The 27200-nt window shown below is 49.0% G+C and overlaps 1 protein-coding gene across 4 annotated transcripts; it reads left to right on the plus strand.

The window, feature by feature from the left end:
* Positions 1 to 585: 585 nt before the first annotated feature.
* On the plus strand, positions 586 to 25775 carry HIPK1 (homeodomain interacting protein kinase 1). 4 transcript variants are annotated; one of them, XM_038162574.1, is made up of 16 exons: positions 586 to 840; positions 1814 to 2891; positions 8051 to 8174; positions 10154 to 10273; positions 11002 to 11088; positions 11902 to 12086; positions 12374 to 12536; positions 12887 to 13109; positions 13968 to 14089; positions 15629 to 15763; positions 18250 to 18392; positions 18536 to 18718; positions 19203 to 19418; positions 19641 to 19879; positions 20226 to 20374; positions 21258 to 25775. In XM_038162574.1, exons 2-16 carry the CDS (start codon positions 1816 to 1818, stop codon positions 21741 to 21743), a joined length of 3651 nt encoding a protein of 1216 aa, XP_038018502.1. In that variant the 5' UTR covers positions 586 to 840; positions 1814 to 1815; the 3' UTR covers positions 21744 to 25775. The 4 variants fall into 4 exon arrangements, with proteins under 4 accessions (XP_038018502.1, XP_038018503.1, XP_038018504.1 ...); XM_038162575.1 differs by having other exon boundaries at positions 18253 to 18392; XM_038162576.1 differs by lacking the exon at positions 15629 to 15763.
* The last annotated feature ends 1425 nt before the right edge of the window (positions 25776 to 27200 follow it).

A 27200-nucleotide genomic window follows, 5' to 3' on the forward strand; every position in this document is an offset into this window, starting at 1 on the left:
GGGTCTGGAGTATCTCCAGTGAGGGAGACTCCACACCCTCTCAGGCCACTCTGTTCCTCAGGGGACAGAAGTTCTTCCTCGTGTTCAGGTGGAACGTGCTGAGCCTCAGTTCCTGCCCGTTCCTCTGGTGCTACCGCTGGGCCCCGGAGCAGAACCTGGCCTTTGCTCTGACACCCAGAGCGTGGCCCGGGTGAGCTCCCCGGGCCCGCTGCTGCCCCGTTGGGTTCCCCAGCCCGGCCCCGCTCGGTTCCCGGCCCTGTCCCGTTCTGTTCCCCGGCTCCATTCGGTTCCCGGCCCTGTCCCGTTCTCTTCCCGGCCCTGTCCCGCTCTGTTCCCTGTCCCGTTCTGTTCCCGGCCCCCTTCTCTTCCCGGCCCTGTCCCGCTCTGTTCCCTGTCCCGTTCTGTTCCCGGCCCCGTTCTCTTCCCGGCCCTGTCCCGCTCTGTTCCCGGCCCCGCCCGCTCCCGGCCCGGCCCCGGCGCTTCCTGCGGCGGCCCCGCCCCGCGGTCACGTGCGCGCTCGCCCGCTCGGGGCTCGGCTGGCTGGGCCTGTGCGGGCGCTCGGGGCCCGGAGCGGCGGCGGGAGCGCGGCGGGGCCGGGGGCGCTCGGGCCCGGGGCGGCGGCGGGACGGGACGGGACGGGGGGAGCCCGGCCGGGCCGTGAGGGCGCGGCGGAGCCTGGCGGCGGCGGCGGAGCGGCCTGGGGGCTCCCCCCGGCGAGCGCGGGCCGAGCGGGCCGGGCCGGCGGCCGTGGCGGGGCTATGATGAGCCCGCTGCGGGGCTCCGCACCCCCGCGTGTCCCCCAGGCAGGTCCGGCCCGCGGCTGAGAACCCCCCACCGGCGGTGAGTGCGGGCGGCGGGGCCCGGCGGGGCGGGCAGGCCCGGGCCCGCCCCTTCCCCCGCGCCGGGGCTGCGCCGGGCCGGGCCGGGCCGGGGCGGCGGCGGCGGGGCCGGGCCCGAGCCCCGGTAACGGCCCGGCCCGGCGGGCTGCGCTCCCGGCGGGCTCCGCTCCCGGCCTTCCGGGCCGCGCGGCGGGCGCTGCCCCGGGGGGAGGCTGGGCCTGCCGGGTTGGGTTTCCCACCGAGTCTGTTTTTACGGTGCCTGGGAAACGGGCCCGGGGCCCGGATCGTAATTCCCGCAGGGGCTTCCTGCGCTCCCCCGATCCTCGGTATTGTTTTCTGCAGTGCTGGGGTTTTTAAGCCTGGAGAAAAGGCGGCTCGGGAGTGACCTTATCACTCTCTGCAAGTCCCTGGAAGGAGGGTGTAGCCAGGTGGGGGTCGGGCTCCTCTCCCGGGTAACGAGCGGCGGGACAAGAGCGCAGAGTGTTGAGCTGCGCCGGGGAGGTCCAGGTTGGACAATAGGAGGAATTTCTTCACTCGTTAGGTACTGGAACGGGCTGCCTGGGGAGCTGGTGGAGTCACCGTCCCTGTAGGTGTTTGAGCAACTGGACGTGGCACTGTGCGCTCTGGTCTGGGTGACTGCGTGGTATTTGGTCACCAGGTTGGACTCGATGATCTCAGAGGTCTTTCCAGCCGAATTGCCTCTGTGATTCCTGTCGTGTCCTGGGACTCCTCTAGTCCTTAGAGATCTGGATAAAGAGCCTTGTGCTTCTCAGATGCAGTAATCCCACTGCACAGCCTTGCTAGGTGATGCCCTTAGGGGCAGCACTTAGAGAGGTTCCCTTCCTCAGTGGCGGGCACCACGTGGTGCTCAGAAAAACACTGTATTTATTTTTGTCATTCTGGGTTTTGTGCATGTAGAGGATCATGTCCATCCCAACCTGCTGCCTCTTATGAGTTCTCCTCTTCCTTTCCAGGTATGGCCTCACAGCTGCAGGTGTTCTCCCCTCCGTCAGTATCCTCGAGTGCCTTCTGCAGTGCCAAGAAACTGAAAGTGGAGCCGTCTGTCTGGGATGTTTCAGGACAGAGCAGTAGTGACAAGTATTATACCCACAGCAAAAACCTCCCAGCAGCTCAAGGGCAAGCCAGCTCCTCTCATCAGGTAGCCAATTTCAGCATCCCTGCCTACGACCAGAACCTCCTTCTCCCCGCTCCCTCCGTCGAGCACATCGTGGTCACCGCGGCCGACAGCACCGGCAGCAGCGCCACAGCGTCCTTCCAGAGCAGCCAGACCATCACCCACAGGAGCAACGTTTCTTTGCTGGAACCGTACCAAAAATGTGGATTAAAAAGGAAAAGTGAAGAGGTTGACAGCAACGGTAGTGTGCAGATCATTGAGGAACATCCACCTCTCATGCTGCAAAACAGACCTGCGGTGGGAGCTGCGGCCACGACCACCACGGTCACCACGAAAAGCAGCAGCTCCAGTGGGGAGGGAGATTATCAGCTGGTCCAGCATGAGATCCTGTGCTCTATGACCAACAGCTACGAGGTCTTGGAATTCCTGGGACGAGGGACGTTCGGGCAGGTGGCGAAATGTTGGAAACGTAGCACGAAGGAGATTGTAGCCATCAAAATCCTGAAGAACCACCCTTCCTACGCCCGGCAGGGCCAGATCGAGGTGAGCATCCTGTCTCGCCTGAGCAGTGAGAATGCTGATGAGTACAACTTTGTCCGCTCCTACGAGTGCTTTCAACACAAGAATCATACATGCCTTGTCTTTGAGATGCTGGAACAGAACTTATATGATTTCTTGAAGCAAAACAAGTTCAGTCCGTTGCCCTTGAAATACATCCGGCCCATCCTGCAGCAAGTGGCAACTGCCTTGATGAAGCTGAAGAGCTTGGGTCTGATCCACGCCGATTTGAAGCCAGAGAACATCATGTTGGTGGATCCTGCACGCCAGCCCTACAGAGTGAAGGTGATAGACTTTGGGTCAGCCAGCCACGTGTCCAAGGCCGTGTGCTCCACGTACCTGCAGTCACGCTATTACAGGTAAGCGCTGCCCTTGCTCACTGAACCGGGCCAGGCTGATCCTGCTGGGGCCTCCTGCAGACACTGAGCTTTCCTGTCCAACCCCAGCTGAGGGGCAGCAGGAAATCATCAGCTCTGCGTGGTTCCTGGAGATTTCTTCTGGAAGTTGGATGTAAATAAATAGAATGTCTGCCTTAGGGTGGCCTAATCTGCAGCCCAGCCCCTTCCTTTCCCCCCAGATCAGTGCACCAAGTTGATTCCTGTCCACTGGCTCGTGATGCCGTATGAAGTGGCAGACTGGAGAAGTGTTAAGTAGTGCATTTGAGGTTGTCTGCTACGATCTGAAACTAGTCCATTAACCTTGGACATTTAGAAGGGAGAGAAGTCAAAGGGATGCCAATTTCTATTCACTTTTGTTTCTTCTGATTCTTCATCTTCGTTCTGAACCCCCTTCAGGAGCACATGACTTCCTGTGTCAACCCTGGCTAAGTCATGCTTTCATGAGACCTGCAGCTCCCTTAGAGCAGTGGTGAGACAGATCTCTGCTTCCCTTAGCAATATTAGAGATGTCTTCTACCCTACTCCTGCCCAAGAATTAAAAATGAATTACGGCCAGAAACATTAAAACCCAGAGGCTGTGCGTAAAGCAAGCTGTGCTGTTTCTTTCAATTATTCCTCCAGCTTGGCTCTGTTGAGTCTGTATTTGAATTTAAGCAGCAGCAGACTTCAATAAATGGATGCAGAAAGACTTCTGGCTTCAAAGGGCCGTGGAGAGTCTGTGCTGTGTTGTCAGGGTTGCTTTGGGTGGAATGTGAGCTCACTTGACGCAAAACTCAGAACTAGTATCTAGTCCTTCCAGCTGGGAGCAGACAGGACTGAGACACTCTGCCCCACCCTGTGTCTCTGCCCTGTTTGATGTCTTCCCTGGCTGCTCACTTCAGTTTTAAAGCCTGGCTTATTGTAGGTTTGCTCTGTTCATCCCTCATGCTCCCTGGGTGCTTGCTCCCTTTGTTTTTGTGTTGTTTTTCTTTTAACTGCAGCACCCAGTACCAGCTTTCCATGACATTCCTTTCATGTGATACAGACTTTTTTTAATCTGTCACTCATGATCTTTGCTCAGCTTGTTGGCACCAATCTTTCCAATTCCAAACTATTGATTGGTATGTGGTTTTTTTTTGTAGTGCAGTTGTCCCCTGTGCCCCAGAGCTCTGTCAAAACACTAACTCTAAAATATATCATCAGTTTTGTTGTTACTGCGTGGAAAGAGGTGACCACTGGTCAAGAATCTGCCCTATCTGAGTTGCCACACGTGTCAGCAAAGCAGTTTGGGGAGGCCCATGGTGCTCTCCATTTCCTGGTATCTCAGAAAACAGATTTAGCTGAGGAAAAGCAGTGAGGGGTGATAAGAATCTTCCAGGGGCTACAGGGAGGGAAATTCCTGCTCCATCTGTTTGTGGGGCACTGGACTCCAGCCCCTTCCAGCTCCCTGGGGTGACTGACTGTGCCAGAAAGGCAAATAACCTGGGATTAGGTGGCGTTGGACTGTCTGCTTGGCTGGAGTGAAGAATGCTGTGATGTGGAAATCTAGTGTTCAGTGATATGTAATTAGTCTAATGGTGATGATTACTAAAATCCATAATCTAGGAATTTACAGAGATGGTGCAGAAACCAGCTCGTTGTGGCAGAACTGGATTGCTTTACCCATTTTCACATTAAATTAGTGTTCAGATGAGTTCCAGGTTGGAATTTTTTCCTGTGTTTCATGAAAGAGCACAGACCAATTCTTCATATGGTTCTCTGTCAGCCATTAAAAATAAACTGCTCTGTGCTCACCTTTTAGCTTTCAGTCCCTGTTACTGACCCTTGGGTAAGCTGTGCTGTGGAAAGATCCCTTCTCCACAGAAACTGCTGCTGCCTCTGCTGCCTGACCCCACTCGGGAGGGGCAGTTCTACTGCTCACACTTCAAAGGCTGAGCAGAAGTGCCCGTGAAGAATTCTTTGGCTCTGAAGCCCATCATGGAGTAGGAGCAGATCAGCTCTCTGCAGTGAGCAATTTCTGAGGCAGTTCTAGGATGTTTTTTGCAGTAATTCCTCACCTGAAAATGAGAGTTCCATCCTCAGGTTGCCTTTGTTCTTGGGGAGGATGAGCAATGGAAGGAAACGTTGCATGCAGAAATAAAAAATCCCTGCAACACTGATCTCCCTGCTGTGCAGAGAGGGGTTTACTCTTGTCCTGTGTTAAATGTGAGTGCAGCCATCCTGGCAGTTCTGCTCAGCTCCTGGTGCTGCCTGTGGAGCACAGACTGTGGGACTGGACAATTTGGGCCACGAGAAGGTGGCCCTGAGCACTGGGGGAGCTGCAGAGTGCAGGAGTATCCATTTCTCACCTCTGCTTTGGGCTCCGTGACCTACTTCTGTCCCAGCCTTGCTGGCCTGGGGAGCAGCTGTGCCTGCTGCCAGGTCTAACTCTGCTAATCCAGCTCTGAGCTGGCCCTGCTGCTCCCTGCACTGCTGCCCTTGCCCGGGCCCCGTGCTCCCACCATCCCAAAGCACAGGTGTTTGGAAATGCTGGGAGAGGGAGTCTTGCAGTTTTCTGGGGCTGCTCTGAGTCCTTTCTCTTCTGAGGGTGCCTGGGTGTGTTTGTCAGCTTTGGGAGGCAGTGCTTAGCAAGCATCTGTGCAAAGAGTGTTGTTGATTTTATTTCAAAGAGCTTAAGATGGTAAAATCACTTTAATCTCTGGCAGAGCAGCTATGGAAGTGACCTCTGCCTGCTGTCCTGCTTCAGCTCACATCTCATAAGGCTGCTAATTGCAGGGCTGTAAAAGGAGATGAGAGAAATTCTGATTTCCCAGCCCTGTCCTCAGTCAGAATGAAATCAGGTGGCTCATGAGAAGTTCATTATTTAGTTGCAGGGAATAAAATGCAAGACTTCAACTTGCTACCATCATGGTATTGAGATTTAGGAATATGTGTGTCTATTCCATCCTGGAGTGAAAGACCAACAAACTGCCACAAATCTCTTTTTCCTTTGGAGGTGGTGGGGGGTTTTTAGCACACTAGAGAAGGATTAGCATGCTCTGAATATTCCACAAGCCATCTATATTTTAGTTTGTTTGCCAGTCCAAGTGCAGCATGCCTTATATGACAGGTCTGGGTCCTTTCTGAATCAGAAATTCCTACATCAGAATAATCAACAGGGGCAGTGCAGTGTCCTGTGATGTCTCATAAAGCAATGGCAAGGGGGGCTCCTGTGTAAATGTATGAATTGTACTTTCTCTACTTGTGAAGAAAGAGATTCCTCTGGTTTTCTTAGCCTGTAGAAAGTTGTCCCCATTCTAGCATATTTCCTGAAAATATAAATGTTAGTAGGGCAGTCAGCATTCAGATATCAGCTACTGCTTGTACTTGCACAATCATTTTATATTTTCACAAGTGAGAAACCTTTCCAAAGTCAACAACTGCCAGGAGCAGCCAAACAAGAAGGCAGAAACAGATCAGTGTTGGGTGTCATTATGCCTTAGCTTGAACAATCTGTTACTCTGATTACTGGAGGTGTATCGTGCCTCTGCTTTTGGGGGCTCAGACATAATCAAATCTGGATAATAAAGAATAAATGTGACCTCACTGCAGCAGGCAGCTCTGGGTAATAAAGAATAAATGTGACCTCACTGCAACAGGCAGCTGCTTCAGCTGTTTATTTTTTCATAGAATCCCAGGCTGGTTTGGGTTGGAGGGGAGCTCAAAGCTCATCTCATCCCACCCCTGCCATGGCAGGGACACCTTCCACCATCCAGGTTGCTCCAAGCTCCACCAGCCTGGCCTTTTCTGACCCTGTGCTTTCTCAGGTGCCTGAGCAGCTGGGCTGGGTGTCTCTGTTTTGGAGGCACCTGTGCAGACACCTGAAACAGAAGGTGTGTCTGTGTCACCTCTGCACAACGGGTGATTAACTGGGGAGTCACTTCTTGCCATGGACAGCTGGGAGGCTGAGGCGTCGAGGAGGGCGAGTGGCACATTTACTGACACCTGTACATTATGAAAGGTTTTTAGAATTCTGTAGACGGATCAGAGCTGGTTTCAGAGCCTTTTTCAACAACTGAAGTATCCATAGTGTAACAGCAGAAATGCCTCACAAGCCCTGGGGCACGACCAGGAAATGGATCGCCTGGAGTTTAGGGCTTTTCTGTCTTCCTTTGCTCCTGTGGTAGTTATTCATGATGAAGGTCAAGGCTTTTGTATTTCCTGTACTTTCCAGGGTAAATTCCCACAGCAGCTCACCTGGGCTTTGCAGCACCTGGGCTTTTGTGCTCTATGCAAATGCAGGACCAGAATTTCTCCTGCCAGAACAGCCTCAGTTTGTTTCAGAACTCTGTGTAGGTGAAGAGCTGTACTAAAACACCCTTCTGTGTTATGAGTCAGCTCCAGACAGAAATCTCCCTGAAATTCCAGCCTGTTAGAGAAGCAAACCCTGCTTGGAGTGTGAGGTTTTTTTATCACCTCCCCGTAAAGGCTGGGCCAGACAGGTACATTTTGCATTAGGTGTGGTTGAGTGCACAGAAACCTGAAACACAACCTCCAGCTGGGCTCTCTGCACCCATTTTAGACCCGAAACTCTCTGAGCAAGCCCTGCATGAGCACCTGCTGATAGAAACCCAGCTGCTCTCTGAGGAGCTCCTCTTGCTGGCCCTGCACGTGCTCTTCTTTCCCACATGAAGCAGGCAGCCTCCTGCAGCTGCTTACCTGGGGTCTCAAGACCTTCTCCTAGAAAAGTCTCTGTTTGCCAAAGCCTTTCTTCCCAGTTCTGTTAGGATAGGCTGGATCAGATGATCCTGAAGGTCTCTCCATAATTCTGTGATGCTGTGTGCTGTCTCAGGGACACCTCACATGCTGTCAGGTGTAATTAAACTGATTACTCAAAGAGTAGCTTTATGCAACTGTGATGTGAAGGCCTCCTAGGAGCTGGGGGGCACCGTGGCAATAAAAGAATCCACCTAAGTGAAAAAAGGGTTGGGATCCATTAGGCCACCCAAGGAAACCACTTCTGCTTCAAAGTGAATAATTTATATTCACACAGATTTACTTGTGCATGGAGGGGCTTTACCCAGAGTGGTTTACAGGGGAGAAATGCAGCTTCCAGAGGAGAAGATTTGACTTTGGCCTTTTCTTTGCTTTTCCCTTCCCAGAGCTCCTGAGATCATCCTGGGTTTGCCGTTCTGTGAAGCCATTGACATGTGGTCACTGGGCTGTGTCATAGCTGAGCTGTTTCTGGGCTGGCCTCTGTATCCAGGAGCATCTGAGTACGACCAGGTGAGAGCACACGGGGGGTGTGGGATCTTCACATGAAACCTTGATTTTCTGTGCTCAAACCCTCCCGACCCCCCGTGTCTCCATCAGCTCCCGTCGGTGCACGCTGCTGCTGTCTGAGCTCATTTTCTCTCTGTGATGTTGCCATTGTCTCTGGGCAGGGAGCACAGAGTTCTGTGAGTTTGCACTTGAGCTGAGTGCATCCTGTCCAAAAAAAGGGGCCAATTTGCAGTTAACCCCTGGTTTCCAAACCCAGAAGCTGTTGAAACACCTTCCTGCCAAAGCAGAAGCGAGGGGTGTGTGTCCTGTGTGAAACACCCTCTGTAATTTCACCATGAGGGCAGTTTTTCCATCTGGGGACACAGCAAGCCTATCATTCCTGCCCTGTTAATACCTACAGCAACCCTCAGTTTTTATGCAAAGTGTGAGCCTCAAGCTGTCTTGGGAATCCAAGGGCAAGACTCTGAGAGGCATCTTGAACTAATTAGTCATTTCTGTGGATACTTGGCATTATTACCTGGCCTAGTCAGTGCCTATAAAAGGACAAAAAGGCTGTGAGAGGGGTTTTTTTCAGAGTAGCTTTTCCACTGGGGTTTTTACGGTGGGATCTTGTTGCAGTGCTTGGTATGGTTTTCCTTATGTGATAAAATACATGAAAACTTACTGAGTGTCTTGCATGTGTCTTCCCAGCTCTGTAAATTTCCAAAGGAAACACAGTGGTACCTTAATGAGCAGAATGAAAGTAGCTGAGGTAGGGCCTGGTGGTTTCCTTGTGCACTGAGTTTTGTGTAATTTCTGAGAACCTTATCTGCTGGTGTAGGTGGCTGGGGAGGAGCTGCTTTTTCCATTGCCTAATGACAGGATTTTGCAGCCCTCTGTGAGGCAGCGTGAGCTGTGACTTCATGGGGTTCATTTTGATGTCTGAATTTCCCTTGAAGACTGAGGATGACTTGGCTTTGATGGTTTTTTTTTGAGATTCTGCAGCAGCAAGTGAAAGTTGAGGTGGAACTTGTGAGAGGACCTCTCCAGGAATGAGTTCATGGGCTGGGATGGGATTTACAGCTATTTTTTTAAACACCCTTTGGCTGTAAAGCAAAAGTTTGTCCTGTAAAAGTAGAACTGCTGTAGCTGAGCTGTCATGTAGATACAAGAAATACTCACGTGCAGACACTTGGATCCACCTTGGCTTGATTGAAAAGTGAGCCCATCAATTCATGTGATCTCAAGCTGTGGCAGTGCCCTGTTTTGGCACAGGGGCAGAGCAGGAGTTTGGCAAGTAAGAAATGCTAAGGATCTGTAAAGGATCTGTAATTGATGGTTTGATCAGGGCGTAGTTACCTTAACACTGTGGGGTTTCTCATAAATTTGCTATTTTCTTTCCTTTTGAGCATACCTTTTTATCTGTTATCCCTTTACCAGTGCCTTATCAATACCATCACAGGGATTCAGGTGTATCTTCCAAAACTCTGAGCCATTTTTTTTAACATGTGAAAATAAGTGTAGTAGATGTGTTTGAGGATATTTGGTCTTGGTTTCTTGGTCAGTGTGAGCTTTGCCATGATGTTATTCTGAAGTTGTGTGCCTAGCATATTGTGTAGGCCGGCACAGCAATGCTGCTTGGATAATTGTCTTTAATTATTTATACATACATGATAAATTCTGTGGTATTTTTCCCTCAAAATACGTATTTCTTACACTGTTTAATGTCTTAAAAGCCTACAGTCTGCTTGCATATACATTAGCAAAAAATATTTCCATAAAATAAGAAAGATGCATTTAAAACCTAAAATTTTTGCATGATTGCAAAAGTGGCTTTATAAATACTTGAGATGGTCCCTTTAATTGTGCAGTTTTGCATATCTGGGTGGTCTTTCTTTACAGGTCATTTCCTATTAGCTGTGAACAAACCTGGCTGTTAATTACCTCATCAGCTGTGAATTCTTCATGGTGGGAATCCTCACTTTTGTCATTTTCTTTCCTAGATTCGTTATATTTCACAAACCCAAGGCCTTCCGGCGGAGTATCTTCTCAGTGCAGGAACGAAAACAAGCAGGTTTTTTAACAGAGATCCAAATCTGGGATACCCACTGTGGAGGCTCAAGGTTTGTCTGTCTCTCCCATCCCCAGTTTTCGTTTGTTCCTTGTGGATTTGATAGAAATTCCCGCGCAGTCTCGGCGAGCTGTGCGCGCACTGCGAGTGAGGAGGGGCTTTGGGACGTGGCTGCCTGGGGCTCGGTGTTCCAGGAGCTGTGCAGAGCTCCTGGTGCTGCCCTGACAGAAGCAGCAGAGATGATGGCACCAGCAGAGGGTGGGTGTTCATCGCTGAGGCAATGGCTGCTTATTATGGGCTGCTCATTCTCGGGGAAGCGTGTCATCTTGTTGTCATCTCCTGACGATCCTGTAAAATATGGAGTGCTTTGTGATGGGTTTGTTAGTTTATCAGGGATCTGGTTATGGGGTGGCAGAAGACAGGAAAGAAGGGGATTTAGGCCTGATTTGCCTTTGAGCAGCAAAAAAAGAAGGGAATTTTGCCTTTCTTCTTTGTAGAAGAGGGATTTAAAATATTTATAGCCTCTTTCTAAATCAGAAACCTTCAGTTCTTCTGGCTAATGCACTACCCAAGGCAGCCTTGAAATGGAGTCATGCTGTTGTTAATTCAGCTTTGCAATGAATGATCTTTCCAGCTGAGGGAATGGGGTCCCAGGGCTCTTTGGTTTGACCTGCTGGTGTCTGGTGTGTCTGAAAGCAGCAATTGATCATCTGCCTCAGCAATTTCTTGCTGCTTCCTCCTTATCAATATCTCAGTTTATACTAATGGTTTCTTTTACAGACCCCAGAAGAACATGAGTTGGAAACAGGAATAAAATCAAAAGAAGCTCGGAAATATATATTCAACTGTTTGGATGATATGGCGCAGGTGTGTGGGGATCCTGGGACACAGATAACTCATTAATTTTCCACATATAATTTAGTAACTTTCATTTTTTGGGGGAATCTCTAAAAATGAGGCTCCTGTGCTAGAGCACCTCTTCCACTGGCAGTTCAGAGCACTGATAAGGTTTATAATGGTGCCAGTTTGCATCAGAAATCAGTCCAAATGTTAATTATAAACCTCTTTGAAGTGTTTTGTGTTTTCTTATACCTCAGTGTGTTAGCAGGAGTGTGCCCAGCCTGCTCCCAGTGTAGTAGAGCAGTAGGAGAGCTGAGCCCCTTCAAATGTGTTTGCAGGATTAAACCTCTCATTAGACTTTGGAAATAGTGACAAGAACTACAGATCATCCTTATTTTCATTCTCTCTTCAGAGGTAAAATGAAGGAATATCTGAGTGGTTTTAATATCATGAGGCCTTAAATCTTAAATATCAATTTTCTGTCGCTTTTGTAGCTGTTACCATCAGGTCACATCTGTGCAGAGAAGGTGGAATCACTCAGCCCCTTTTAGATTGCCCCAAAACATGAGGGCCTTTTGCCAGTGAGTGGAGAGTGAAGCCTGGTTGGTCCCTTTGAATAGACCCAACTCCCTGTTGAGAGGAGAATTCCACGTGCAAGTTTGCCTTTCTCTCCTAGAACGAGCAAGGGGAAGGCAGCGTGTTAGCACTGCAGCACCTGAGATTGGTCTGGCTGGGAGGCAGAAATGCTTAATGACTATTTCTGTGTGATGTGACGTTACTGAACTGTTAGGCAGCAGTTAATTTGATGCTCGTGTGAACTGCTCCCGTGTGATTTTCCAGGTGAATATGTCTACAGACTTAGAAGGGACCGACATGTTGGCAGAGAAGGCTGACCGAAGGGAATACATTGATTTGTTGAAGAAAATGTTGACAATTGATGCAGATAAGAGAATTACTCCACTGAAGACTTTGAACCATTCGTTTGTTACGATGGCACATCTGCTGGACTTCCCCCACAGTAACCAGTAAGCTCCCTTGGATGGCTTGTTTTGTTTCAGGATTTGCTGGAATCACAGAGCAGCACTTCCCAGCTTTCTGTCAGGGCTATTTTCTGCAGTTCCTGGCTGATCTGAAAATAGCAATGGCATGTGTAAGGAATGGAATGTTCATAAGCTTCCTTTTCATGTTTTAGGACATTCTTTGTTGGTTTAAAAGAACCTAAACCTAAAGCACGTGCATAAAGTTGGGAATCTGTCACATCTGTGTCCTGTTTTTACAAATCTGATGTTTTCCTTCTGTCGTTCTGTTCCAGTGTGAAATCTTGCTTTCAGAACATGGAGATCTGCAAGAGAAGAGTGAACATGTATGATACAGTGAATCAGATCAAGAGCCCTTTCACCACTCACGTTGCTCCTAACACAAGCACAAACCTGACAATGAGCTTTAACAACCAGCTCAACACAGTACACAACCAGGTATAGCATCTTTCACCTGTTTTATCCGGATCAAACACAAGGAGCAGGCTGATTTCATGCCTTCAGGCCAAATTTTAAACTACTCTCCAAATTCATAGTCTTGTCTCAAGTCTAATTTTCCAAAACTCAGGCCAAGGAGCCTCTTTACTTCATGTATTGAAAATTTGTCAGTTCAGCAACATTTGTTAATTGGGTGCAATTAATGTTTTCTGTTCTGTGTTGTCTTAAGCCTTTTACCTCAAACATTTTCTAGGTGCTTTCCTCCTAGTTTTATATTGATGGTTCCTGTTGTTTGTTTTATAACAGATAAAATCACAGGAGATAAGTGATTTTTTTGTTTATTTTTCCAGGCCAGTGTGTTGGCTTCCAATTCCACTGCTGCTGCTACTCTTTCCCTGGCCAACTCAGACGTCTCCCTGCTCAACTACCAGTCTGCCCTGTACCCATCCTCTGCAGCCCCAGTGGCAGGAGTGGCTCAGCAGAGCGTTTCCCTGCAGCCTGGAACCACCCAGATCTGCACACAGACAGACCCCTTCCAGCAGACCTTCATTGTTTGTCCCCCTGCTTTTCAAAGTAAGCCCAGAACCCTTTGTGTGATGCTGAGGTTTCAGCCACTTAAGGCGGGAGGAGTTGTGATTTGGACCAAAGTGAGAAAAGCCTGACTGGAGCAGAGCTCTCTGTGGGTGTCACACGGGGCTCTTGCATCAGCTGGAGGTGCAGAACCAGGTCAGACGTGTGCAGGCAGCTTGATTCCCTTCCAGGTCGTGCTGGAACAGGTGACAGGACCTTGCCTGCCTGGGTTGCAGGCTCCAGCTGGTTGCTCAACCAGTTTTTCCCCCCAAACTGAACACAGCAGCATTCCACAGAGAGCAGGGAACAGAGGAGCCAGACCTGCCTGCAAATCAGTGTGTCTTGCTGTGTTTGTTATCTCAAGAGCAAATATCTGGTGTTTGAGCCTCAGCTCACAGCCCTGATGCAGGTTTTTGCCACCAGCGGATTGTCGCAGGCTGTGGGTCGGTGAGCTCAGCACAGGCAGCTCTGTTCATGCCTCTGTTCATCCTCGGGGTGCTGTGGTTATGCTGACACCTGCATTGTCTTAGTCTGGAGGCTTATTTGTGCCATGGGAGCTGATGGTGTAAGGCTTGAGCTTTAAACTTGTCTCAGGCAGGTTGGGATTGGGAGTCTGTGGCACTGTTTCTGCAAACCAGACTCACAGGGCTGAGCTGGTGAGGGCTGCCTGTCCATCGTGGCCCTGCAGGATCCCAGGGTGCAGAAGTTTTTACTTCAGCTGCTGTTTTACTGGGATTTTGTCAAAGCTTTTCTATCCCTTAATCCCACGCTATCCTCTGCCCTTACCTAGTAGGAATTTGATTTTTGGAAGCAAATGAAAGAATAGTGCAGCAGCTTAGTGATGTGTCTTGTTCTCCACAGCTGGACTTCAGGCAACTACCAAGCACTCTGGGTTCCCAGTCAGGATGGAAAATGCTGTCCCAATTGTGCCACAAGCTCCTGCAGCACAGCCACTGCAGATCCAGTCTGGAGTTCTCACACAGGTAAAAAAACCACCCCGAACTCCTCATAGGCTCAACTGCAATTCCACTGTGCAGGAGAACCTGCCTGAGCACAGGGGGTTCTTAGGACACACCGAAAGGTTAAATGCAGGTCACTTCTAAGACAGTATTTTCTTGTTTTGTTTTGTTTTTCTGGAATATTTGGAGTCTGAACTATTTTATGTCATGTGCCTCCCTGGTTTTAGGAGTTTGAGTTAATAATGGGAATAAATATGTGGTTTTCAGCTGCTAAAAACAGGCTGTGTTTTTCAGGCATGGACACTGCCTGTAAGGCAGTGCTGGTCATTTTTGCCTACACTTTAAAAACGTGGCAGGAGAAATCATTGCTGTGAGAAGTGAGATCCCGGTAAACAGAGGTGACAACACAGATTACTCATGCTAAAACTTCATCTTTAAATCAACTAAATTATTTCTGAATCCTTCTCAGCTAGTTACATTCTTAGTGTGAATTAATGTGTAGCAATGACATATCTGTTTCTGCAGTTTGCAGTTTAAGCAGCATACAATACCAAAATTCACAAATCATTCTAAAAATGCTGTTTTAAATATTAGTAATGTGTCATAAATTAAACCCATTTTAATTTCCAAAAAGTAATCCTTTAATGTACAGTAAGTGCCTGGTGATTCACAAGTTTTATTCACTGAAAATTTGTAGTTGCCTTTATAATTAAGTGCATTTTTATTTATTTGCATAGTTTTAGTTTCTGCTGGCATTAACACAAACTCTGTTAGTTTTACTCTTCAGGCAGCACATTGCACTCACAGACCTTGTAGAGGAGTAATTTTTAGTTTGTTCAGTCCAGATGTTTGGGTGGCATTCTGTGATTGCTGGTTTCTTTAGCATTAATGATACACGTCACAGTATCCAAAAAGCAGAATCCATTGAAGGCCCACCTAACCCAAGAGTGCAAATTGTACACCAAGAATCTAATTTAAATTAGACATTTGATGGACTAATACATGTCTGGGTGGTTTCATCACGGGTAACTTTGCTCTTTCATGACACCAAAGACCTGCTGTGCCTTCCATGAACTGCCGTAGTTTGCCTTTTCTCAAGAGTGCTGTGTGTGGGTTTGAAGGTCTGACAGCGAGTGCAGGGAGCTGCCCAGGGTGCACTGTGCCATGGCTAGCACAGCGTGGTTGTCACTTGCCCTCTGGGACCCCGTAAAGTGCCAGTAGCTGAGCTCACTTTGACTTTTGAAATGTGTCATCAGAGAGACATCCCGTCCCCAGATTTTTCCCCAGCTCGTTGTGACTTTTGAACTGTGTCATCGGAGAGGTCCTGTCCCCAAATTTTTCCCCAACTTGTTTTGACTTTTGAACTGTGTCACTGCCCTGGAGATTCCCAGCTCCTGGTGCTCTCCTGGGGGCCGTGAAGGTGCCTGTGGAGCAGCGCAGGGTCTGGGTGGTGTCGGTGTCGGTGTCGGTGCGTCCCTTCCCTCCGCGCCTGGCCCTGCCTGGCCCCGCGCGCTGACCTGCCTCAGCTCGTGTGTTTCACTCACTGCCTGATCTACATTTCAGGGAAGCTGTACACCACTAATGGTAGCAACTCTTCATCCTCAAGTAGCCACCATCACGCCGCAGTATGCGGTGCCCTTTACCCTGAACTGCGCAGCCGGCCGGCCGGCGCTGGTCGAACAGACGGCTGCAGTACTGGTAATTGCCTCCCTTGATTGTGTTCACTAACTGAGTTTTTGTTTTAACTTAGACTTGCAGAGGGCATGGAAGCATGTGCCATCTTGTGGCTGTGTTCTTGCTACATCTTAATGTCTTGTTGTTTTCCTCCCCAACATTGCTGAAGCACTGTCTGACTCTGACGTTTAGTGTGGCTCTGTAAAGAATCCAGATCCATTGACTATTACCTTTGCTAGCCTAGTATTGAAAGCTCTTCTAAACTAGACCCTAGAAGAGTTGTAATCATTCTTGTTCTTCACTTACTCTCCTATCTTTGCCTTTTGATTGTGGAATACAAAGGAATCAGTCTTTAGCTTGACTCTGCTACAGGTACCTGGATGGCCAGAATTTGACCTACTTGGCAAGTTAGCTCCATATTTTGTTTGCAACACGTGTAAAGCTGCTTTGTATGGAGAAATGTTTCAGATCATTAAGCACAGGCTAAAATCCCTAATGACAGCAAATCCTTTAATGTATTGCTCTAGCAGTTGATTTCTCTTAACCTCTCTTGAACATTGACAATGATTTTCTGGCCTTTTGTTATTTATAGCCAATCGCACGTAGCTCGCTTCATCCAGATAAAGATTCTGTTCCTCACAGATACTTTCAGTTGATATGTATCTCTTGGTTGAAATTAAAGGTGAGCTCTAGTATCCAAAATGGCAATAGCTAGCTTTTAGGTCATTTGGAACAACTTTAAAAAAAGGATGGGGGAAAGGAATGAACACACCTTTAAGAAATGCACGTTTGCAAAATTGTCCTCTTCTGTATTCTGGCACCTGCATCAGAACAACTTTGCAAGTGCCACAAAGAAGTCATTGTAAAACTCCAGAATCAGATCAGTGAAGCTTATGAAAACATTGCAGTGCACTGAAGTGCTGGTATCCTCACATGTCCTTCAAAGCACATTCCATTGTGTGAACCATGTTGTTTCTTGTGGCTTTAAAGTGGTAGTTTGAGTGTCATTTTCTTCTGAGAGGGAGACCTCTGCTGAAGTGGAATTTGCTCGGGTCATACCTGCCCTGAAATTTAAACCCACTCATTTGAGTTCTCGTGAACCAAGTGAGCTGCTCCCTGGTTCTGGGGATGGGAAGGCAGGAGAGTGGGGTTCTCCTGGTCACAGCTCTGAGCTAAACAGACCCAGGGGTGCTTCTTCTTTCCTCCTGTTGAATTTTGATTGCCGAAAGGCTGCAATCTGGGCTCCAAAAACAGCAAGGGGTGACTATAGCAGAGCTTGGGACACAAGTGAGTTGTTAGTGGCGTTTTCCAAAGCGTATTTGGCCTTTGATTCAACAGGCAAATTCTGTTCTGCTGTGTGTGTGCAGTGGACTGGAGGTTCAACTCCCCTGTACAGCAGAGGAGATCAGAGCCGGCTGTCTCCAGACTCTGAGCCTGCATTCTGAGTTTCCCTGGAGGACTTCACTAGTTCTGTTTGGATTCTGGGAGCCTCTGGCGTGAATTTGCTCACCTTTAGTGCTTCCAACACTTCTCCCTTGCTGCTTCCCCTGAGTTTGCATTAGCCATTTGCTAAGCTTTGCATATTTTTGTCCTTCCTCTGTCAAAACAGTTCGTCGCTTGGAAGGCCCGATTTCTGCCTCTCATTGGGAATTTATATCTTGCTGTATTAAACTCTCTGCTTTGTCTTGTGCAGGTGTTGGCTTTTGGAAAGACGCATGGTGTGACTTTTAACATATTTCTCTTTTTATTTTTTATTTTTTCAATGTTATTGTTATTGTTATTATTATTATTATTCTGCTTATGTTGGCAGAGGTTTTAGCAGCTCTCTGCTTTGAAGGCTTCTTGTTCGGAACTGGTATTTGTTTCTACTAAGTGGATCTGTTACTTGCAGAAATACTGAATTTGAAACAACAGGTTTTGCAGTTTAAGCTGCAGGACAGAAAGCCATGTATTATCAAAATCATGGAAATATTACTCTGTCCAATTTATTTGGACAGAAACAGTGATAATATTAATTAATTGAACCTGCCTTCATGTAACTAAATTATCTCTCAATGTGACTTTTCCTAAATGCTTCAGCTGAGGTGGATTTCCCAATAGTGACACCATCTCAGCTCTCTCATTGTGAGCCCTGCAAGGCAGAAAAGCAGAAAGGACCAAATTAGTTACGTATTTTGGGACCTTTCAGCAGAGCAGTGGTGTGAGTTTACGTTCAGGAAGAGTCCCAAGCGCTGCTGCTGCTGCACCTGGCAGTGCAATACCTGGCTGCATGTGCAGCACCATATAAACACTGTATTCTCCAGGTGGCAGCAGTGATAAAAGAGATCAGCAAAATGCTGGGGAAGCTCATTCCTCTGGTTTTCTTGTCCTTGGGAAAACGTGCGAGGATGAGCCGTATCTCTGCAAGCTAACAATCCACCCCGGTGCATTTATTGCTTGGACAAATCTCTGCCTGCCCCTGCAGGAACTGAAGCCTAGTGATCCTCGTGTCTGTGTTTGTTGTTTTGCAGCAGGCCTGGCCGGGGGGAACCCAGCAGATCCTGCTCCCTTCCACCTGGCAGCAGCTCCCAGGGGTTGCTTTGCACAACTCCGTCCAGCCAGCAGCCGTGATCCCAGAGACCATCGGCAGCAGCCAGCAGCTGGCTGACTGGAGGTAGGCACTGCAGGAGCTCCAGCTCCCTGCCAACTGGGAATGCATCCATCGCAGAGCCCACAATGTCTCCCTTCCCCTCAGGGGCTCGTGGTTCCTGCAGCGCAGTCATGGGATTTGGGTCTCTTGTTTCTTCTCTGCTCCAGGAATGCACATTCCCATGGAAATCAGTACAGCACTCTCATGCAGCAGCCATCTCTGCTGACCAACCACGTGACACTGGCCACAGCACAGCCTCTGAACGTTGGGGTTGCTCATGTGGTGAGGCAGCAGCAGAGCAGCAATGTGCCAGCAAAGAAGAACAAGCAGCCAGCACCGAGCACAGCCAAGTAAGGATTCCATCGCTTCCCTTCCTAGTCCTAGAAAAGCCACGAGGTTGTTTGTGGAGGTTGCCTTTTTGGTGTGAAAAAAGCATCTGCTGATCACAGAGGCACTGAGGGTCTAACCTTATTGTGCTGCAATTGCATTTAAAGATGTCTTGGAGAAAGCCTGTGTGCTGTCGTCGCTGATTTAAATTATATTGATTTCAGTGAGTGCAAGGCCGTGCTTGACCAAGTGCTTTGCTGTCCCCATCAGAGGGGTTTTACACTCCTGGGGTCTTGGTGCCATAGCAGTACAGGTGACAGAACTGTTGAACGAGGGGTGGCAGGTTCTGGCAGTGTTCAGGTGGATCAGTCCATCCAGAGCATCCCGAGTGCCTTTGGCTGTGTCCGTGGCACTTTGCTGTTTGAGCGTGGTGCCGAGGTTCTGTTCACGTTCCTAATGCTGTTTGTCTCTGAGCTGCAGCTGAACCCCGCTGTGCTTTCCCTGCAGGCCCAGCTCATCTCTGGAGCCTGTGCCCACCCAAGTGTACTCTGTGATTGGGAGCAGCCCCCTGCGCTCCACCTCCTCCTCGTCCAACGTGCTGGTCCCCGTGCAGGAGCAGCACCAGCCCATCGTCATCCCCGACACTCCCAGCCCCCCTGTCAGCGTCATCACCATCCGCAGCGACACCGACGAGGAGGAGGACAGCAAATACAAACCTGCCAGGTGGGCTGTTCACTCGGGGAGAGGGGGAACACGGCATGTGAGCCCTGCAGCCTCTGCTTAAGACAGAATATCCCCCGTCACATCTCTGTGGTGTGGTGCCTGTACTTAATCCGAGTTTTAGTGGACAAGGAGGGAGGGTGTGAAATCCTACAGGGAGATCTGTAATTTGGTGGGCAAATCTAGAACTTTCCCATTTGTATTTTGTCCTTTTTCCCCCTGCAGTTTGGGTATGAAGCAGAGATCCAACGTCATCAGCTACGTCACCGTCAACGACTCCCCTGACTCGGACTCGTCCCTGAGCAGCCCCTATGCCCCAGACCCCCTGTCCTCGCTCAGGAGCACTGGGGGGGCCCTGGAGCTGCCCAGCAGAGCTGCTGCTGACAGCTCCAGCTCCCGCACCATCATCGTGCCACCCCTGAAAATGCAGCTCAATGACTGCATCGTAGCCACCCAGGCTTCAGGTGGGTATCTCAGGGTGCTCTGCCGAGGCTCAGGTGCTCTCCTGTCCCTGTCACACATTCATCCTCACAGTTCTGCACTTCCCACAATGGGTCCTTCCCAGCTTTAGGTTTCACAGCTGCTGTTCTGAAAGCCTCGGTCTGTTTTCATAGTCATTGATAGATTTACCTTTCATTTACATTTGGCTGCATTTAGGAAGGTCTGTAACCATTCCTGATGGTTTCTTAGTCACATTTGAAATGGTAATTAAAGCAAAGTCTGTGACAGAAACACTCAGTTTGATGCCCAGAGCTGGTTGCCCCCGGCATGGGAAGGGGAGGAGTGGACTGAGCTTGTGGCATCTTGCAGGCATCCTGAGCAGCAGCAGCAGCAGCAGCAGCAAGAGCAAGCCAGTGGCCTCAGTGAGCGGGCAGTCGTCAGGATGCTGCATCACACCCACGGGGTACCGCTCCCACCGCGTGGTCACCAACGGCGTGCAGCCCCTCAACCTCAGCCAGGTGAGCCCAGCTGCCTCTGCTGCCCTGGGGCTGCTTCAGAGCTGCTTCAGGAGCACCCGAGGCAGGGAGCAAGGCTGGCTTGCGAGAGGATCAGTAGGTGCAGGTGCCAGTTCTTCACAGCTGGTTCTGTGCTGGGTGGTGCAGGGTAGGACACACTCTGTGGGGAGCACAGAGGGGTTTCTCAAGGCAAAGGATTTGCTCCTGTACCAGAGGGCAGGAAAAGGAGGTGTGGTTGTCTCCATAGTCTCTCTTTGTGCTCCTTGTCACACCTGACTAACAGCAGGTCCTTCTTGCCACTCAGGAGGTGACACCAAGGTCCAGCTGTTGAATTAGAGTAGCTTTGAAATCGCAGTATAAGGAAATTCTTTAGTTCTTTACCTTTCTCTAGACCTCAGAGTCCCAACCAGTAGGTTAAGACTGGACTTTCTCTCTCAAACTAACAATTGGCACCTGACATCTTTGGATGTTTCAATTCAAAGCTTGGTTTTACTTCATTTTGTATCAGGACTTTGCTCTCTGGGTCACATGCAGAGGAGAGGGAGTGTTGTTACCCCTGCAGTTCACTTCTGCCATGGGCACCAGGCAGGTTTTCTGGTGCTAAAGCAGGGCAGCCCTGCTGCCACCCTCCCGACGTGCAGAGGAGTAGATGTGTGAGGAGTTGTGGGTCGGATCTAGGACCTGCCCTCGCTTGTCCAGCTGTGCTACCCCCGAGAGGCAGTCTGCCCCCTTGCAGAGGAAGAGTGTCACCTTTGTCCCCGTGGAAGTGCAGTCGCCTTCTCAGATCTGTCCCGAGGGAGGATCTGCAGGTGTGTCGGGGGGGATGGAGGTGCCCCTTGCTCACCTGAGCACGACCACTAACCTCATTTCCTCCCTGCCCTTGCAGAACCAGCAAACCACAGTGCTGGCCTCCCAGGAGAGAAACGGCAATGCCGTCCCCCGCCGGCAGCAAGCTTACGTGGCCCCCCTCACATCAACGATTTCTCAGGCTCCCTACACGTTCCAGCACGGCAGCCCGGTGCATCCCCACCTGGCAGCAGCCACGGCCAGCGCCCACCTGCCCAGCCAGCCCCACATGTACACTTACGCCCCCAGCACGGCCGCCACGCTGGGCTCCACCACGTCCATCGCCCACCTGTTCTCCCCTCAGGGCTCGTCGCGCCACGCCACCTACGCTGCCCACCCCAGCACCCTGGTGCACCAGGTCCCTGTCAGCGTGGGGCCCAGCCTGCTGACGTCTGCCAACGTCCCCCCCGCCCAGTACCAACACCAGTTCGCTCCCCAGTCCTATATTGGTGCTTCCAGAGGATCTGCTATTTACACTGGATACCCGCTGAGCCCCACCAAGATCAACCAGTACTCCTACTTGTAGTTCCCGGTGAAGCGCTGTCCTGCGAGGGGCCTGAGAGCTTGGAGAGGATTTCAGGTGAACCTTTGCCTGGGAGTGACTGCCTGCTCCGTGTTTCTCCCCGATCTGGTTGTATGTTGTTCCCAAATGTCTCCGGTGAGTTCGGTCACTAACTGAGCAGCATGCTTTGTTACCAGTACGAGGGTCACTAATTAAGTTTTTAAAATTTTACTTACTTTTTATAGATGCTTTTAAAAAATTCATGGTCACATTTATTTAAAATTGTTCTGTTGTGCTAATCAAAAGGGGTGTCAAATCAGTGTCTCAGAAGACAGATCCTGATGTCTTTTTTAACTTGTGTAACGTAAACAAAAAGATTTGCAGATTCTATTTTAGCAGCTTGCACAAATCCACGTCGCCACTAAAAATGTGCATGTTTATCTCATTACGTTGCTGGGGCAGTTTTAAAATCAGATTTAATATTTTGACATCTGTTCTGTAATTCACTTTGTCTTGAACAAATTGCTGGTTCTGAAAAGCCATTACATCTCCATCTCTGTTTCTGTCAAAGGTATTTTGTTTACTCCTCTGCTTTGTTTAAGGACTGGTAGAGGCAGCTGCCTTTTGCCAGCAACACCCTGCGTTCAGGAGTCCTGCAAACCCTGGAGTCTGCTTTGTTTTCTCAAAAATTCTCCATAACCCAGCTGAACTTTCGTTGTGTTCGTTGCAGAATTCTTCTAAGTGGTTCAAACTGTATTCAGGATCTCACTGTGTGACAGAGCTCAGCAGCTCTGTCAGGGTGGTGTTGTTGTTGTCTCCAGTTGAGAGTGAATAATGCAGCATTGCTCTAAAATTTGGTTTCTGCAGCTTATTAGATGCTGGCCCTATAATGGAGCTGGATTCCTTCACAGAAGCACAGGGCTTTGCTTTGTTCTGTTTTTCTTAAATTTTTTTTTGCCTCGCGTGATTCATTTAGGAGGGAGATGAATTTGAAATACAATGAAACATCACTGTATTGATGTGTACAGCTTTTTATACTCCTGTGAGCGTATCCTCCTGGATATGTCAGCAGCTACTCTAAAGCGCTCTTAATAAGACTTGTAAACAGTACGTGCATGTAGGAATTGCAAGAAAAAAAAAAGAAAAAACAAGACAAAAAAAGAGAAAGAAAAAGAAAAAAGGAAAAAAAAATCCAGATTTTAAAGTTTATTACTGAATTTAAAACTATTTTAGAAGTTTTGTATTGGTGGTGTTTTAATATTTTACAGAAAATGAAATATGTACATATTGATTAGAAAAATATAACAAGCAAAACTTCCTGCTAACCCCAAATGTTCTGTCTTTGTAATCAAAATGTGTAGTGATTATACTTGAACTCTGTACTTAGTGTTTGTCTAATTCTTAAACGTTCCTGGGGATGGAAGTGTTGTATCCTTTGTATTTAAACCAAAATGAATTGATTCATGTTGGAATGTATGTGATATAATGCAATGGTTAGAGCTCATCACTGTAGCACTGAGAGAGGAGTAGAGCTTCACGAGAGGAAAGGATACCTTGGATTTGTTTTGCACAGGTATGTGTGATGAAGAGTTGTTTGGTGTGTCCCCTTATTGTAGTGCCTTAAATGATGATGTAGTGTGACTAGAGTTTACAGTGAGCTTGCCTTACGAGGGACCAGCAAGCCCCCGTCGAATTGAAGCAATTCACCCACCCAGCTCCCCCAGCCAGAGCAGCAGGATGGTGCAGAGCCCTCTCCCTGTCACCGCTCTCATCCCAGCTCCGTTCTTGTTCCCGGTGAAGCTTTCCCCTTGAAGCTTTCCCTTGAAATGGCACATGTACTGTTAGTGTCTGTCAGTGCATTTCGGATAAGGTAGTGCTGGGAATGCATTGGAATGTTTAGTCTAATATTGCAGAAGTGATTAAATACGTGCAATCACTTTTATTAGGTTTAGTGTAGCGTTACCTTCCCCCACAGGAATAGCAGATGTGTCGTGTAAAATATTGCTAGCTTGGTGATAGAATATTTATACCAAAGAGAGCCTGCTGTAAAGCACATAATACCATTAAAGAGTTTTATAGCTACTGCTAACGTGGAGTTGTTGGGAAGGTCTGTCAGCTGTAGCCCTAGTTAGTGTTCAGAGGAAATACTCACTTCGGATAATCAGTGCAGGTTTTGGACTACACTTTGTTTTCTTGGGTCCCTTGTGCTAGGAATTGCTCCTCATTAACACATCGAGTATCTTGTCCAAAAGGATGATATAAACTGGTTCGAGCGGTCGCGTCGCTGCAGCAATAAGAGGTTTGGAAACCTTGAACCCCAGTTTATGTTCCGTCCCGGTGGGAAGGAGGCCGGCCCTGCCCCGGATTGCTGTGGCAGGAAATGCCCGAGCCGTTTCAGCAGCGTTCCTGCACTGGCCCGAGCTGGAGGCGAGGGAGGGCTGCGGGCTGCGGAGCTGGCGGTAGCGTTAGCCCCCGTTGATGTTCAGTGTTTGTAGAGGAGAACCAACCTCGCTGTGCCACGTCGTTGCTGCAAACGATGCTGTTTGTTGCTGTAGGCACTTCGTTGCTTTTTTTGACATTGCTTGTGTTCAGTACCTTGCCTTGAGATACCTCTTGGGTACAGAGTTGTGCCTTTCCACCAAAAGGCAAACCCAGCTCCAACTCCCCGTTTCACAAATAGGACTTCGTGGAAAACACTTCACTAACAGGAAAAAGAAGAAAAGACCTCTAGCAAAATCTGCTATAATAATTTTGAGAACGTGCCCACTTTCCCTTAAAAACAGCAGCTTGTAATGTCCATGTAGAGGACCTTGGGACACAATCCATCCCAATCAAATGTGTTCCCAAAGCACGCTGTCATCTCCTCCGCTGCCCGAGTTCCCAGAAGTGTCGGAACAGGGAGGATGAGATGGAAATGATGTAGGTAAAATCAAACGTGCTCCATTTGGAACAAGCTGCCAAATAATACCCCCAAATTCCTCTGTGATACACAGCAAACCCCACCCCAGCAGGGCCAGGGCCCCCCAGTCTGGCCCCAGTGTATGATGCCCAGTTTAGGTGCATTAGTGTTCTGCTCTAAGGAGATACATCCCATCCCTTCTTCCCTTGCATATCCAGCCTCAAATTGGGTTCAAGAATTGACTCTCCTCATTGTCAGAGCCTGCTACACATTTTTGGAGAGAAGTCTGCTATCTCTGGATAGGAATTGGCATCCTTTAATTTTCTTCACGACTAGTTTGGGATTCACCTTTGGAGTATTTGACAGCCAGCTAGTGGTCCCAGCTAGGTTTGTCTGTGTGATTCTTGAGCTTTTCAATCAGTTTTCTCTTACCTGACCTGTATTTGCAGCTGTGATAGCCCCTGCAGAGGCAACTCCTGAGGCTTTCCTGCTTAGCACCTAATTGATGGGATGCAGTAATTTACCTCTGACTCAGCAATTTCTTTTAGTACATGAAACTAAATTGCTTCTAAATGACAGGATTGGCACAGCCCTGCATTCTTTTTTTTTTTTTAATTTTATTTAAACTTCTGAATGGTGCCGCATGTCCACATGGTTGTTTGTTGCTAAACTTTATATAATGTGTGATTTCAGATTCAGCTTGAACTATATCTATCTCACTACATGTAGCAGTACATTATATGTAATGTTAGTATTTCTGCTTGAATCCTTGATATTGCAATGGAATTCCTACTTTATTAAATGTATTTGATATGCTAGTTACTGTGTAAAATTTAACTTTCTTTTATGGTTGTGCTCTTCCTTTTTACAAGCCGCTAGATACAGGTAGTTTCTGACAATTACTGATCTATGTTTGTATTGCTGATGTACTTAGGGGGTATGTAAAAATCATTTTAACAAAAGAAATAGATATTTAAAAATTTAATACTAACTATATGGGAGAAGGGTCCATTGTGAAAACATAGTTTATCTTTGGATTCAATGTTTGTCTTTGGTTTTACAAAGTAGCTTGTATTTTAAGTATTTTCTACATAATATGGTAAAAATGTAGAACAATTGCAATGCATCAATAAAAAGGGTTAATTTTCTGTACTCTATTCATCTGGTCACTTGGTCTGTTAAGGGGGGTGGGAGAGGGGTTCGGGGGTGTCCAAATGAGGTGTCGATGGGGCGGGATGCAGGTCCAGGGTATGGGAGAGGGGTGCGGATCTGGGATGTGGATCTGGGATGCAGATTTGGGATGTGGATCCAGGATGCAGATCTGGGATGTGGATCCGGGATGCAGATCTGGGATGCAGTGGCACTAGGTGGCACACTCGCTCTGCTGCAGCCCCACGGCCCCGGCTCCGATCGGACCCTGCTGGGATCGTCCCTACCCACGGCCCAGGAGCCCACGGCCGGTGCCCGCAGAACCACCCGGCTCGGCTGCATCCAGGGCACGAGCTGCGGTGTCTGTCCACCCATCCACCCATCCACCTGTCCATCCATCCATCCATCCATCCATCCATCCATCCATCCATCCATCCATCCATCATCCATCCATCCATCATCCATCCATCCACCCGTCCATCCATCCATCCATCCACCCGTCCATCCATCCATCCATCCATCCATCATCCATCCATCCATCCATCCATCCATCCACCCATCCATCCATCCATCATCCATCCATCCATCCATCCATCCATCCATCCATCCATCCATTCCATCTTCTTCTTGTTCACCTCAAAGCGTTTCTTCACCTGGCCCAGTGGGGAACACTCCATGGACGTGCCCAGATTCTTCTGGTGCTTTTTGCCATCGAAGCTGATGGAATCCTTCACCACGGTCACATCCCCTGCAGTAATCCCCTCCCACCCCTGACTGAGGGGTTTTGGTGATGACAGTGGCTGTCCCACGGGACTCCAGGTCCTCTTTGTAGTCTCGGTGCTGCAGAAGCTCCCTTCGGGTGGGTTGGGCTGCTTTGCCATCCTTCCCTTCTCTCTCCTCCGTGCTGATGCCCCACGGGACACGTCACAGGGTTAATGAGAGGCGGCTGCTCACAGCCGGTCCTCATTACCAGGAGCCAAGCAACCAAAGGAAAATACAGCAAACGAGAAGGAAAATGCTTTTCTTTGCTCCACTGGCTGCGCTGACAGCAGAGCTGTGGTGCGTTACCTGCCAGCAAATAACTGAGGAGGTGTTTCCCACCCTGGATGCAGCTGGGGGCTGGAACGGGGATTTTCCTCTCTGGGAATGTAGTTTTGGAAAATCTCCGCTGGCCAGCGCTCACTGCCAGCCTCAGCAGAGAATAACAAAGCAGAGCGAGTAAGGAGCTTGGGGCAGGAGCACCAGGGCGCTCTCCCCGAGCCTGTGAGTGACAGTTTTCCCCAGCCTGGCTCCTCTCCCTGTTCCTGACGGACGTTTCAGCTCCGTGGGTGTCCCGGGGAGGTTTCCATGGCTCCAGAGGTTTGGTGGAGCCTGCAGCGCATCCCCTCCCAGCCCTGGCAGGCAGCGGGGCTCCGCAGATGAGCACAGCCCTC

This window comes from Motacilla alba, chromosome 26 (genome assembly GCF_015832195.1).
Source record: "Motacilla alba alba isolate MOTALB_02 chromosome 26, Motacilla_alba_V1.0_pri, whole genome shotgun sequence".
Classification (NCBI taxonomy): domain Eukaryota; kingdom Metazoa; phylum Chordata; class Aves; order Passeriformes; family Motacillidae; genus Motacilla; species Motacilla alba.

Bases quoted from the DNA above. Each gene is read 5' to 3' on its own strand.
- HIPK1 (XM_038162574.1), top strand. From the start codon at position 1,816: ATGGCCTCACAGCTGCAGGTGTTCTCCCCTCCGTCAGTATCCTCGAGT. The intron at 10,274-11,001 runs GTTTGTCTGTCT...TTTCTTTTACAG, and splicing joins ACCCACTGTGGAGGCTCAAG to ACCCCAGAAGAACATGAGTT. The intron at 12,087-12,373 runs GTAAGCTCCCTT...GTTCTGTTCCAG, and splicing joins GACTTCCCCCACAGTAACCA to TGTGAAATCTTGCTTTCAGA.